This window comes from Equus asinus, chromosome 3, assembly GCF_041296235.1.
Source record: "Equus asinus isolate D_3611 breed Donkey chromosome 3, EquAss-T2T_v2, whole genome shotgun sequence".
In the NCBI taxonomy this organism is placed as follows: Eukaryota; Metazoa; Chordata; class Mammalia; order Perissodactyla; family Equidae; genus Equus; species Equus asinus.
The window spans coordinates 38,899,738-38,915,185 of record NC_091792.1 but is presented as its reverse complement, the minus strand read 5'-3'; the positions used below and the strand labels follow the sequence as shown (position 1 = coordinate 38,915,185).

Below are 15,448 nucleotides of genomic sequence, written 5' to 3'. Positions count from 1 at the left end.
TCATTCATTCACTCACTCATTAAAAAAAAATTACTGAGCACCTTTCAGGCCAGGTACTATGTTAAGTACAGGAAATACAACAATGAACTGGATAGTGCGTTTATCCCTTTTTCAAACTCAGGGCATCTGTGGTCCCAAAGGAGAATGTCCCCTATTTAAAGTATTTAATTCCTTGTCAACACATCCAAACAAATCACTTCAATTCCAGTTTTGAATGTGACCAGGGTGAGTTGCCTGTTATAAATTAGAAACCTCTAGCCAGAAAGAACAGAGACCAAAAGTTCTCCTTTAAGAGAAATCTAATCTTGATGCCACATTTTTTAAATCAATTACATTTGCTAACTCATGCTAAATTAACCACAGAACAAAGGCTTTAATTCTGCATACTCCTGATGCCTTAACCACTTTGAGCCTTTGAAGATGAATTCATAAAGACAGGCTTAATTTGTCTGACTAAAAAGCTGGGAATAACTATTCCGTATATCAATATAATTACAGCAACATTAATTTTCAAATTACATACATTGGTGACAGTAATTAAAAATAACACATACCTAATATTCACTTTTTTAAAAGAGTATTCTGAAAAAGGCATGGCTGAGACGCACACAGAAGCCTGCCTGTACGGAAGGACGGTGCAGTGTGGTAGCTGGACAGGCAGTCCTGCCATGTTCCTGCCCCTGGAAGGGGAACTAGAGACTGTCTCTATCTTCTTCAGAGTGGCAAAGAGACATGGAAGAAAACATTCTGCAGAATAAAGAGTACACATACTCTTAAGAACAAGATTCCAAATCTTTACTGCTAAATATTTATACCCTCCTTTCCAAGACTTTGCTCAGAGTTCAGATTCATTCACCTAATCCACATATATTTCTAGAACACTGACTGTGGGCCAGGCACTACGTAAGCTTGGTGCTGGGGAAAGTATAGTGAACAAGTCAGACCAGGTGAGACGGAGAAGACAGACGATAAACTAATAAATACAAGAAAGACGACAGTTACACAAAGGGATACAGAGGGTGCTGCGGGAACAGGGCAAGGGAAAAGGAGAGGCAACAACAGACTTGTAGATAATCCTTCCAAGACTTCAATGGCACAATCTATTTACTTTCAAATTTCATTTCGAACTTAAAAATTAAAAAAAATATATAGACATCAAGAGCTAATTAAAAATAAAATGCCCATCCACTATTTTAGCCTTTTATTGATCCTGACCACAAAAAAGGTAATTGTAAAACATTATATTTATTCCTAACACATTAAGTATTAACCCAGTATTTTTAATTTATCGTCTCTCAAGAGTCTCCTTAAAAGAAATTAATCACCATATAAAACCATTGAGGATAACAACAGACATGTGAAAAGCAATCCACTTCCCTGACAGCAGAATAGCAGGGTAGTTGTCGAGACCACGGATTTTAGTATTAGATCAACGTGGTTCTGAACAAGACTCTGCCATTTACAGGCACTTATTAAAGTCCTCTAAGGTTCAGTTTCCTCAGTAAGTTATTGCAAGAATCAAAGAAAATAATGCACATAAAGAGATAAGCATCATGGTTTACACACAGCAATGTTTCCAACGGAGGGAAGAAAGATGACATGCACAGTGAGGGAAGGTCTGTCTTCAACTTTAAACAGCTAATGGTACCCGGTTAATTTTAGCAAAAACAAAACGATTTTTAGCAGATGGCTTTAGTCTGAAGCTAGCAGCAAAACAGCTGGTGGGGACCATTTGACACAACTTGCCAAAATAAAAAACTTCATAAATTTTGGATATGGGATAAATAACTTTCTATCTGTGGCTACGTACCTAAAGATTGCTTATTTCAACTTGCATTTCTTGATTCATGTATGAGCTGTTTTCTACAATTTTGCCAATATATAACGGGTGGCAAGGGTGTAATCATCAATATTTGGTTAAAAAAAAAAAACAAAAGAAGTGATAGGGTCATACAGAGTCCCCAGTCATCCACTAGCACTAAACTGTTGCCGAGAGTACTCTCATTCTCCTTCTTTTCTTGGGAAAGCACATCCTGAGATAAGAGGCAGCGGAACCAGCAAGCTCTTCCTATCGACTACAACAAAAGTTCCCAAAGTGGTACATCTTCCTAAAAGAGTCATTACTCTTCCCAAAGTCTGATGCTAACATACTTTGACAATCATACTAATTAGAGAAAGCTTTTTGTCAATTGTGGTCCTTAGCCAGATGGTTAATAGAGTATGCTTTTATCTTCAACAAAAAGAGGACTTTTTTCTTTTTAATTATGTTGGCAGATGTAATTATAGAAAACTGGGTCTAAATGAGATTATGGGATCTATCCTGAGGGGCAACTTAACACAACGAAGCTCTGTGTTCCATTCTAGCAAATAAGATCAGCTGGAGATGTTTTTCCTCCAATTTTAATGAACTGTACAGTGTTTTAAAACATGTTTTTATAAAGCAACAATCTCAGTGAAATCTGCTTATAACATAATAAATGGAAATCTAAACATTAAAAACAGCTCCATTCTAGGTCTAATATACCTAAATTTTTAAGTATGAAATATTATAAACATATAAAACAGAATAGAATACCATCCCCAAGACTGAACAGATTTTAATGTTTCGCCATAATTTCTTCAGAGCACTATTTTTTGAAAAAATAAAGCATTACAAATAGAGCTAAACCCTACTCCACTCCCATCACCAACTCTTCTCCTTCCTTCATTTCAAGTGTAACTACAGTCTTAAACTTACTACATATTATTCCTGTGTTTGTTTTTGTACTTTTACTGTACACATATGTATCCAAACAACAGCTAACACTAAGATTTTGTGCCTTAAAACTTTATGTAAATACTAATATACTACATGTATACATGTTTTTATTGGTATTCACACATGCAGATATAGTTACAAAATGTGATTTATGCATTTTGAATGCTGAGTAGTATTCCACTGATAGAGAATAAACCAGTTTATCTTTCCCTTAGTATATTTCTATTTCTCTCTTCCTCAAATCACTGTTCCATTGAATATCTTTGTGCCTGTATCCCTGTCAACATGTGCCAGATTTCCCTAGGGCAGATACCTAGAAGTGAAGATCCAGGATCGGATGATATGCAAATATTCAATTTTATTAAATATTGCCATAATACTTTACTGAGTTATTATACCAATTTATATTCTCAAGAGTTCCTGTTTTTCCAAACACTTGCTAACACTTGGCATTATCAGATGTCTAATGGTTAGCCACTCTGATGAGCATTATCTGGTGTCTCATTGTGGGTTCGATTTGCATTTCCCTGATGCTAGGGAAGATGAGCATATTTTCATATGTTTAGTGACTTTGTGTGTGATCTAGGAATTGTCTGTTCATAATCTCTGCCCATTTTTCTAATACATTTTTTCATTGTTTTCTTATTCATTTGTAGCATTACAAATATTTTTGGGTACCAATTATCTGTATATATGTGTGTTGCAAATAATTTCTCCCAATCTGTGTTTTTGTTCTTAATTCTGGTCTTTTCTTTATGGTTGGGGCTTTATAGGAAGTCTTGATATTTTATTACTTATGTACAAGGTAGTGTTTAAGCACATGGGACCTTGAGTCAGACTGCCCAGGATCAAATTCTGACTCTCTCTCTTACCAGCCATGTGGCCTTGTATAAATTTACTTAATGTCATTGTGCCTCAATTTCTTCATCTATAAAAAGAGAATAACACCAGTATCTACAGTTGTGAGGATTAAATAAATTAACACACGTAAAGCACTAAGAACAGTGTCTGGCATATAGTGAGCTCGCTACAAATATATTATTGTTACCATTATTCATAATTATCTCAGCTATTCCTGGCCTTTTACACACTTTTATATGACTGTTAGCATCAATTTGTCAAGTCCCACGAAAGGCCCTACTGGGATTTTGATTTAAGTCACATTAACACCTCACAAATTACACCTTACAATTACAAAGGGGGAATTTTACCTTTGCAACAGAGAGATCTAGTGGTCACCACCTTAACCAAACAAGTGATCAAGCGCAGCATCACCAGCAGTGGGACAACCTAACACACGCCTCTTGATGTAACGCAACAGGAAGTGTACAACACCACCTGTAAGGTATTCTTGCCAAATTTATTTAACCTGAATTTAATCATGCACTTATACATAACTTCCAATTTGAAGGAAATACAAGGGATGGGGACAAGTCAAACTAGAAAAGAAACAAACCCAGAATGTGGCGTGTTCTACAAGACAATGGTTGATCTCTTAAAAAGTCAGTGTCACAGGGAAAGAGTGGCAGGCTCTGTACAGATTAATAGGGACTAAAGAGACACGACAATCAGAAATGTACCTTGTATTGGACTCTAGTTTGGAAAAAAAAATCTAGAAAAGTCATTTGGGGCATAATTGGGGACCCAGATATTAGATCATAATATAGAATAACTGAATAATTTTCTTAGGTATAATAATGGTATTGTGGTTATGTAGGAGAGTGTCCTTACTTTGGAGATACTAAAGTATCTGATGTCTGTAACTTAATTTCAAATGTCTATAACTTAATCTCAAATGGTACAGCAAAAAACAAGCATAGATGACAAATAACACCAAAGTATGGTAAAATATTAACAGTTTCGAATTTAAGTGGTGTGTATATGGTGTTCATTTCAGTATTCTTCCAAGTTTTCTGTATTTTTATAATAAAAAGTTGTAAAACATAAATTACATTAACTTTATAGATTGATTTGCAGGAAAGTGTCATCTATATAATATCTACAAAGTATAGAACTTCCCATTTATTTAGATCTTCTTTTATGCCCTTCAATAAAGTTTTATAATTTTCTCTGTAAAGGCTTTCATGTATTTGTTAGATTTATTCAAGACACTTTAGGATTCTTTTGCTTTTTATAAATGATATCTTTTTTAAATTGCCTTTTGCATACTGATATGGTGAACCACATCTGAATATTCTGATGATTTGTTTCAATATTTGCATTTCTTCTTTAACAGCAGAGCTACCCAAAACAATTCAAATAAGCCCAAACTCAAACCTTTGTAGAGCTCCCTCACTATGCTATTTATTTTTTAATAAGCTTCTACCTCCATAACATTGCACATATCCAGCTCCTCCTTTTCATTCTCATTCCTACCACTCTTGTTTCTAGACTCTAATGTGTCTCCCTACTTCCTCAGCATCTCCCAAACTCATCCACCTTACAGAGTCACATTAAACTCCTAAAAGAATTCTGATTATGCTGTGTTCCTGCTCAAATTTCTTTAAGAGCTCTCCAAACTGGATACAGCAATTGTGGAAGGCAGAATAATGTATGTGTGTGTGTGTGTGTGCGCACGCATGTGTGTCCCTTCCACCAAAGCTGTCTACATCCTAATCCCTAAACCAGTGAATATATTAGGTTACACGGCAAAAGGGAATTAAGGTTGTTAATCAGCTGATCTTTAAATAGGAAGATTATCCCGGATGATTCAGGTAATCCCAATGTAATCACAAGCGTCTTTAAAAGTGGAAGAGGCAGAAAGAAGAGGACAGTCAGAGGAAGGCCTGACTACAGAAGAATGGTCAGGGACATGCAATACTGCTGTTTGTGAAAACGGAGGAAAGGGGCCATGAGCCAAGGAATGTGGGTGGCCTCTAGAAGCTGGAAAAGGCAAGAAAACAGACTCACCATGAGAGCCTCAGAAAGGGGCACTGCCCTGTCTTGAATAAATTCAAAACACCTTGATTTTAGCTCAGTGAGACCTGCTGGACTTCTAACCTACAGTAAGATATTACTACTGTAAGATAATAAATTTGTGTTGTTTAAAGCCATTAGTTTTCGGTAATTTGTTACAGCAGAAACAGAAAACTAATAAAGCAATATATTCCAAAGATGCTTAGATTCAGCATAAGAAGTCCCATTTTTGCTTAAGATATATTCTTTAAAAAGAGTTGTTAAGGAACTGCACTATCGAAGGAGATAAGGAAGGGAGATTTAACGTCAGCACAAATGAATGGAATTTCACTTCCCATTTGACTATCGAATCTTTGTCCAATCTCTTATTCCATTGGTCAGAACCAGAAAAGAAGAGACACATGGCACTCTGAGTTTCTTAATTGAAATTTTATTTTTTTTAATTTTCACTCATTTGTTTGCCCTGAAATAAATATTCATCAGACACTAAGTGACCCTGGTTTATTAGTAAAAATAGGAATTTAGTAGTATAAAGAAGATTACTGCTTTTGAACCTTTAACAAAGTAAAATACAGTATATTACTCACCAGGGTTGCTATTAGCATTTGGGGCAGGTCAATTCTTTACTGTGCAAGACCATTCCACAAACTACTGGACATTAAGCATCCCTAGCCCCTGTACACTGAAGGCCAGCTGGTCCCTGGCCACCCCATGTCCCTGTGACAACCAAACACATTCCACATACATTTCTAAATGCCCTTGCCCCTGGTCAAGAACTACCCATATAGTGTTCATTAACAATGAAGCTAATCTACTTATGGCAACTTGCTTGGCCTATTCCAATAAAACTCACTAAAGGTCTTACACACTATTCCAGCAGAATCAGGCATATATAGTTTATAAAGAAATATAACGAGGTGATTGGTAAAAACAACAATGGAAAAAAATCGGAAATTTTCAGTGAGTTGGGAAAATAAAAATTTTTTAGCTGTTGCTCAACATATCTGACAAACCAGAAGAAGACATAAATCTGTCATCTAAACCCCCCTTCCAAAGACAACACTAACACCAAAAAATAATCAGAGCCCTAAGGCATCTGAAGAGTCCCAGACAGCTCCCGTTATTTTCTGGAACTGTGATTGGGCCAGGCCACTCCAACACATGCAAAGGACCTTACACTTCATTTCTCACCATACTAATGATTAAGAAACTACACAGTGTAGAGTATTTCTTGCTACCTCAAACTGTAAATATGTATTTTTAAAATAAATTCAGTGCTTTGTATCTACAATTAGGATCATTATCTTGCTGAGAAACAAATTAACTTATGAAATCAGTTGTGAGGCAGCTCGCCACATGCCATGAATCACTGGTGCAAAAACAACCTGAAAAGGTAAGAATATAGAAAGAGCAGGTTTTACCAATGGTGCAGGGTATGCTCTTATAAAAAACTAAAATAGTTCCTAACCCAACAGAAATGAACCAAGAAATCGTAACACATATAGTTTCCCCTGTTGGCTTATTTTGAGAGGACACTGCTCAGCCAAATAGCATCTCAACTTAGATTCCTCTGCTCCCTCCAAAAGATTTCCTCTAAACATCTTGCCATAGAAGATGCCAAGTACAACTTGCTGAAAAGAAAGGAATAAAAAAGGATTTATCATTAGCACAGGAGAGGAAAGAGAAGTGGGTGGAAAACATGTCAACGAGAGGAACTTACTGGACAAAAGTAGGTGTTCTCCACGATGTGATGGGCCACCATGCTGTTCTCAGCAGAGAGAGACATGATGAAAAGTAAAGCATCCCGGGCCTGCTGACCTACGGCCCCCTCTCGGTGAATGAAGGGAATTAGAAGGGAGAAGATGAGGAAGTTGGCAGCACCTTGGTCTTCACTGGTGTGGAAGAAGAGTTCCAGAATGGATGGATCTTTGGCAAGGATGGAACAGAGCTGACTGAGCAGGACAACCAGCTTCCCCTCCACAGCGGGGGTAGCTGTTCCAGAACAAGAGCTAAGCAACATCATCAGGGGCTTCAGAATGGGCTTGTGGTGTAGCAGAGGCTGGTGAGACTGGGTGACCAACATCTCATACATCTTTAGCTGCTCAATTTTAGTCTCATCAGTAAATTCCCGCCTCAAGCTCCAAAGGAAGAGTTTCTCCATGATGTTCTCAGAGACCACAAATTCCAGAATTGGCCCCATTGCAGCATCCTTGGCTTGTTCTTCAATCAACAAGAAGAGCATGTGTTCTACATAATTCTGCACAGCACTGGCTTCATCTGGAGGGATGGATCCATATTTCGCCTGGGTGTTCTTCAAGGGGTCATGCTTCTCTAAGATTTTCACAACCTGTAATCAAATCAAACGTTTGTCATCCCCACCTGATGTTTAGCATAAATACAAAAACACACCACCACTGATCATACCAAATTTTCACGGAAAATTCGGAAGCCATGGCCCACAACAAAATAAATGTGAGCATTGTGTTTGTCTCTCTCTCATGTGAATAAATTGAAGGGGTTAAACTAGAAAGAAGATGTCTGAAGATGTTCATTTATAATAGTTATAAATTTTGACAAGCTAAATGTCAAAGAAAGTAGTATGGTTATATAAGGTTAAGCTACAAGCATTCCTGGGCCTGTTATTATGAAGACTATTCAGCAAAATGAAAAATTGTATAAGTGACACATTAGATGAAAAAATAAATTACATGTATATAGTTAGATTCATAATTATCAACTACGTCAAAAACATGGATGTGAGGGGGCGGGCCCCGTGGCCAAGCAGTTAAGTTCAGACGCTCTGCTTCTAACCAGTCTGGAACCTGGGTACGGATCTGCACACAGCTCATCTAAGCCATGCTGTGGAGGCATCCCACATAGAGGAACTAAAATGACCTACAACTAGGATATACAACTATGTACTGCGGCTTTGGAGAGGAAAAACAAAGAGAGAGGAAGACTGGCAACTGACTTTAGCTCAGGGCCAATCTTCCTCAAAACAAAAGAAAAAACATGTATGTAAAAAAAGCCTGAAAAGAAATATGGAAAAATAGTAATTGTTTTTGTGTTCAAAGTGATGACAAGTTCTTAAGTTTTTTCCAAACTGTCAAGAATATAATATTGCTTTTTAATTTTAAAATACATTAAATTAGTAAGACTACCCATGTTTTCCTACAAATAGAGTTGATTTGGAGATTTCAGCAGGGGAACAGAGTTCCCTGTATACCCTTGACAGAACAATACCCCTCCCTCCTCTACTTGGATGGGCATGCAACATTAGGAAGGATGAAAGGAAATTGATGAACAAGAGACACATACCTAGCAGAATCAACCCTAATATATGGCCTATGTTGAAACTTAAAAAACCAAGGTTTAGAACTCTGCATTTCTTTAAACCAGAAAAAGTTCTGAGACAACCAATTACAAAATAAGTCCCTAAAGTACAGAGTTTCTGTTTGGGGTGGTGAAAAAGTTTTGGAAATAGTGGTAATGGTTTCACAACATTGTGAATGTAGTTAATGCTATTGAATTATACACTTAAAAATGGTTAAGATGGAAAACTAACAGACTTTACCACCACACAAAAAGAAACCAACTGACAGTAAGAAAGAAATAAACCCCAATTAGGTCATGTGACAGTCCTGGTGTTTCTCTCCCTTACCACTGCTGGTCTGTGAATGCTTCCTTCCTCTATCTGCTCATCAATACTTAGTTCTACTTTGCGATGTGACAATTAATCATATATCTCAACTTCCATGTAACTTTATGATTTGAAATTTCTATGATAATATCCACTCAATTTACTTCCCTTAAAATGTACACAACATGAAAATTTTTAAACAATCAAACATCTTATCGATGACTTTATCTTTGTTCCTTCTTGCCTTTCTGAACTGCATGTTACATGGAATATGTTTGCCTTTTGCAGCATCTTCCTGGCCCAGTTCTCTGACATGCTGTTACATGTTCTATATTTAGGTTATAGAATTTTTGCAAGTCACTGGGGAAGCTGGCAAAGGTACAATGCTTATGTCAGCACACATGAGCAATGAGGGAAATTTATTTCTCAGGGAAAGGCTTAGTTTTTCTCCTGTCAGAAACAAGGCAAAGGCACCTTTATGGACCAAACAAGTATATCCTTATAAAATGAATAGATTTCCACAGAATCTGTAATTTCTATTGACTTCCATTATAAAATTAATAATGCTATCACCCAGGAAAAAATCACCCCAACACCCTTGACATTTTCAACCAGGAAGGGCTTCAGTTAGGAAGTACATGGCTCAATGCCTGGTGGCCCCAGTGTGTGCATTGGACATCCCCTCTCCTTTGCTGCATGCTGGACTCCAGCGTGCCCCCACCCTTCCCTACCCTCCAAGAAGCCATCCAGAACTCCTCGATGGCCTGACGACCTCACTGGCAGAAACACTGGGACTTCTGGCTGTCCTCCTTTCTCTTTGCTCTGGCCTCAACATCTCACAGCGCAGGAACACAGTACCACACTTGTCCAAAAGGGGCCTCCACATCAACACGGCATGTTCTCCAGGCCCAAAGCCCTAACTTCAAGGCTCTACATTCTGAAGAACAAATCAGCTACATGTTTCATCAGTTCTATAATTTCAAAGTCCACATATCAAGTTTATGTATGAGAGCTATCTACACAGGTAAGCCTCGGGGTAGAAATGTAATTATACTCTCATGTGTGCCCAGACTGTCTAAACTGCCTAAAATTGGGACTGTGCATTATACATTCACAGTGGCACGGCAAATTAGCCCAATCTTTCTGGAAAACAATCTGGCAATATGTAACAGAAGCTATAAAACTGTTCCTGCCCTTTGGCTTGTTAATCTTACTTTGGGGAAAATGCCGCAAGGAAACAACCCAAAAATAATTTGTTAAAAAATGTCCACACCGGGGCTGGCCCCGTGGCCGAGTGGTTAAGTTCACGCGCTCCGCTGCAGGCGGCCCAGTGTTTCGTTGGTTCGAATCCTGGGCGCAGACATGGCACTGCTCATCAAGCCATGCTGAGGCGGCATCCCACATGCCACAACTAGAAGGACCCACAACGAAGAATATACAACTATGTACTGGGGGGCTTTGGGGAGAAAAAGGAAAAAAAAAATAAAATCTAAAAAAAAAAAAAATGTCCACACCAATGATAATTTCAATAATGAAAAATAAAAATATTATTGACTCAGTTAAGAATAAGATAACTATAATCAAAATGTTATATCATCATATAATAAAGCTATTAAAAATAAACAAGTCAATTAATACCATTACATGCAAATGTATACATGAAATAATTTAAGTTAAAAACTAAATATACTGGGCCGGCTCGGTAGCACAGTGGTTAAGTGTGCACATTCCACTTCGGCGGCCAGGGATTCGCCGGTTCAGATCCCAGGTGTGGACATGGCACCGCTTGGCAAGCCATGCTGTGGTAGGCGTCCCACATATAAAGTAGAGGAAGATGGGCATGGATGTTAGCTCAGGGCCAGTCTTCCTCAGCAAAAAGAGGAGGATTAGCAGCAGATGTTAGCTCAGGGCTAATCTTCCTCTGTCTATTCAGAAGCATAGGTATCTGTATCCTTACTCTTGAAATTTGCTCTGCTGAATGCTGTGTTTTATAATGATGTTTTCCTTATAATTTCTCAGCTCTTAACTACTCTTCCTCCTGTATTATTACTAATATTTGACAGTTGTTTAAATAAAAGAAACTTTATAATAAAACAAACAAAAATAATAATAAAATAATAAATAAAAATAAATAATTTAAAAAACCTAAATATACTGACAAATAGATGCATGATTAGAAGTGTCTGAAAAGATATAAACGAGATTTTAAGGTTAATTAATTCTTTCCTGTAAATTGATCTAATTTCATAATATAAAGATAAAAGTAGACAAAGTAATTTTGTACTAATGTCTAAAAAAAGGACCAAAACATTGAGTTAGAAATAATAATTGGAAATCTCCTTATTCTCAGAAATTCCTAAGCAATATAAATTTATACATATGAATATTATTTATACTATACGCATGCATGCAAATATTTATTACATATCCAAATGTATATATGTAATATATAGCAAAACTATTTATATGATCACAAGCTACATTTTTCTCATATATTAATCTTTATCTTATTTTTCCAATGCATTCCTTCGCAAACAGACCTACTTTTTTTTGCTATGAAAAACCTAAAAAAGAGAACTGAGATTTCTACACAGAATACAAACTATTTAGCAGCTTTTAAATTGAAGCATCTTTTACCCTCTTTATAGAAGCTCCCCTATATTGCCTTCTGGGTTAACGGACAGAGAAATGTGAGAAAAGAGCTATAATAACCCACGGAGATATAAGGTTTGTTGATCATCTGGAATGGAGCAGACACATTAAGAGCCCTTTACTCATTTCCAGCGCTGGCCTGGTGGTTTTACTGCCTGTAGGGTGGGTGTGTTAAAACCAAGGCTTATGAGTCATGGAATACACAATGTTCAGCAAAGTGCTGATTATGCCTGTGTTGCCACATGTCTTTAACTTCTCTTCTTGAGCGTCAGGACCCTCCCAGACCACCTCTCTTTCCCTTCCAGGGAGACACACCCACGACCTGCTTTTACAACTGGACTCCAGGGCCCCACACCCTGGGACTGGTTCCTATTCTGACAGGCAATGACTAAGAAGCTTCTTGGCTAGAGCACAACTGGCACTGAAATGCCATGGAACTTCTGTTCTCATGTCCCAAGTTGGCTGCCCCGTGCTATCATAGTTCTTTCAGTTTCTGTTGACTGATTCCTGATGCGAGTTGGACTTTTCCTTGTTTTTTCCTTTTGTGCCCTCTTCTCACATCACTCCCACCTAACTCAGATATTCCTGTGTCCCTGATTTCTGCTCGCTGCCTGGTTTCACCTATTTATCAACTGTGACCTTTCCGTCCCACGGATCCATGATCCCACAGTGGTTTCCCCAGGCGTGGCCCATTCTTCTGATTACCTCTCTCCCATACTTTTAACCTTGCCTCAGAATTACCAGCCCTGGCTTCTTCTCAGTCTCAGGGATTCAGTTCAGGAGAAAAAAATGCAAAGGGCCTGGAGGGATCCCAGTAGGGAAGAGAACGAAAGCAAGCAAAATACGCTTTGCAAATATTTCCTTTACTAAACAGTTCACTTTGTTAGGCTGAAAATAAAATTTAATAAACTAATCAACCCCTCTTAAAGCCTAAGCTCATTAAGCAAACCAGCTGAGATGAGAAACAGCACTGTAAACATTTTGCTGATCATAGCTAGGCATTTGTTGATCCACAAACTTTAACAAGTCCAAGCTGGTGTGTGTGTGTGTGAATCATGAGCCTATATCACATACAGAGCCACGTGTAAATTATCACAATTCTCAAACGAAACAAATACACAAAAAAATCAGTAGTATGAACAATGGTATACAAATTATCATCTGACCAACACAGCTAAATTTTAACCTAACTTCAAAGTCATTTGACCTATAAATATGATTCTTGAGGCTAAATAAGATGAACAAATAGCATATTTCTTTCATCCAGGAATATCAGTTACTCCCATCTTTAGCTCTAATGATGGCCCCCATTAGTCAGTGATAATGGGCCTGAATTTCAAATATCCACAAATTCCAAATAAGAAGCTCAAATACTTTCAGAATAAAAGACCTACAAAAATCACACAATCACACCTTAAGCTAACAAATGATTCTTCTTCATGGTAAACACAAGTGTTTCTCTGTCGGGAAACTACCTTTGACTCCATCTTAATATTGTTCTACGTCTTATATATGTGCATGTATCAATAGATGATTATTTATGCTACTTTGGTTAGAGCCTAGTTATTTCAAGAAAATCACATGAGTACAACTCATACTTCCAAATCCTTTGGAACGTTAATTTAAAGTGGCATTGTGGAAAAAAAAGAAGTTGCTAAGTAACATTTTCCATCACACAGAAAAAGGGCAGGATTTAGCAATCTTAAGCCAAATTCCACTTAAAGCACCAAATAACTACAACAAAAGTAAGTTTCCATCCAGTCTTTGTTCACTGCTTAACAGGTGTATTTGGGTTATTCCTTGTATACCTATCCCCATGAGAGACCTTTACTTAGTCATTTCTTTTTATATTAAGATACTAGCCTAACAATATATGTGTACTTGCACAGGTTGGTTAATGTCAGCTCCAGTCTTGAACTCCAGAGACTTGTCTACATCTGGGATAAAACAGGATAAAGCAGGAGCTATACTGACATTCCATACCTCCCTGGGACCAAAGATAGTCTAGTAATTACTGCAATAGAGATACATGGTAGGAGCATCTGTCAATAAGATAACATAATAAACTAACCCTGAAGTTAGGTATATTTTTTTTAATTTAGTTATATATGGAAAGGACCTGAGAGCAATGATCTATGTCATAATATTCCAGGGAACACTGTCATTTCAACCATAGCAAAAACAGACTTATCACTAACCATACAGTGGGAGAGTCGCTGATATTTCAACACGTTCCACCACTTTAGAGTGTAACAGAAGCACAAGCTAAAACGCCTTGGCCCTCTAAAGACGCATGGCTTTTGTTCTGCTTTACTTTCTACTGTCAAGTTTAGAGCTACTTGAGAAGCTGAGAAGAGAGAGAGAAATTTTTTAAATGTTAACAAACATCACTTTACCAAGACATTAAGAAGATGAATCTTAACTTCTCTCTGTCATTTAGTCTAGAACAAGGCACAAACCAAAAGAGTGAAGATGAAAAGAAGAAGACAACGAGTTTCACGGGGAACAGACTGAAACACACATCTCAAATCCACATGTAAGTAAGAGCTCCATACTTCTTTCATAGAGTCAGGCAACTTGGAGTTCTGTATAAGATACTGTACTTAAAACACATTATCTATTTTTCATCACTGTGGGAAGACATCTGATTTAATTAACTAACCTAGATGATTCAGCTGTTTCCCATCCAAGAAGAAAAAGGTTACTAAACCCACTAGCTTTGTTCATCCATCGCCATTACTTTGTTTGAGCTCTGAAATGTTCTTAGCTTTAAAAATTGTATAACAGCTTATTTTTGGAGCCTGAGGATGGTGAGAAGTTTTGGGCAATTAACTAACTAGAAGCATACAGAAATGTGCTTTTCCAATTGATTTTTTTTTTAACCCATCACTTTTGTTCTCCCGGCTCTAAAAGCAGATACCATTTAGTTTATAACAATATTGATTCAAAGCTTGAAAGGAGAGGATAAAGAATGAATAGAGCAAGGTCTATGGAGCTTCACAAAGTACCACTGTGCCATTAAGAAGGACTAGTTAATTCACATGGCAACATAGTTGAATAGTTTATCATTTGGTGGACTAACGCTTCTTACTTCTTACTCTCTCTTCCATTCAGAAGAAGCAAAGAAGCAAAGGCAAGAGAGAAAAACAACAGTCTACTAGACTATAAACTGTTCTTATAGACAACTACAAAAATTAAACACACACACACACACACACACACACACACTTCTCTAGATCGCTGATCATTAAATATAAATCCAGAGACCTTTCTGGTAGCAAATTATAAAAGGTTTTAAAATTAGTGTATGTTAAAGGCTGTTTTCCAGCTTGCCTAGCTCTTCTAAAGTTATGGTTCATATCTCCTGTCTTTCAGTTCAACATTTTATTGAACATCTACAATATGCCACACTCTGTTCTTGGCATTGGAGATGTAGGTAAATTACAAATGATCTCTGATCACAAGGAGCTTTATGAGGTTGG

General features: G+C 37.3%; 1 protein-coding gene across 9 annotated transcripts in view; it reads right to left on the bottom strand.

The window, feature by feature from the left end:
- FHIP1A (FHF complex subunit HOOK interacting protein 1A) overlaps positions 1 to 15,448 on the bottom strand; it is a 222,239-nt gene that overhangs the window by 71,645 nt on the left and 135,146 nt on the right. For all 9 annotated transcript variants that reach the window (XR_011501961.1, XR_006525554.2, XM_070504906.1 and 6 more), the window contains one exon: positions 7,395 to 8,021. Coding sequence is in view for 7 of the 9 variants with exons in the window: in XM_070504906.1 (XP_070361007.1) it covers positions 7,395 to 8,021 (627 nt within the window). In the remaining 2 variants the exon portion in view is untranslated. The remainder of the gene's footprint in view (positions 1 to 7,394; positions 8,022 to 15,448) is intronic.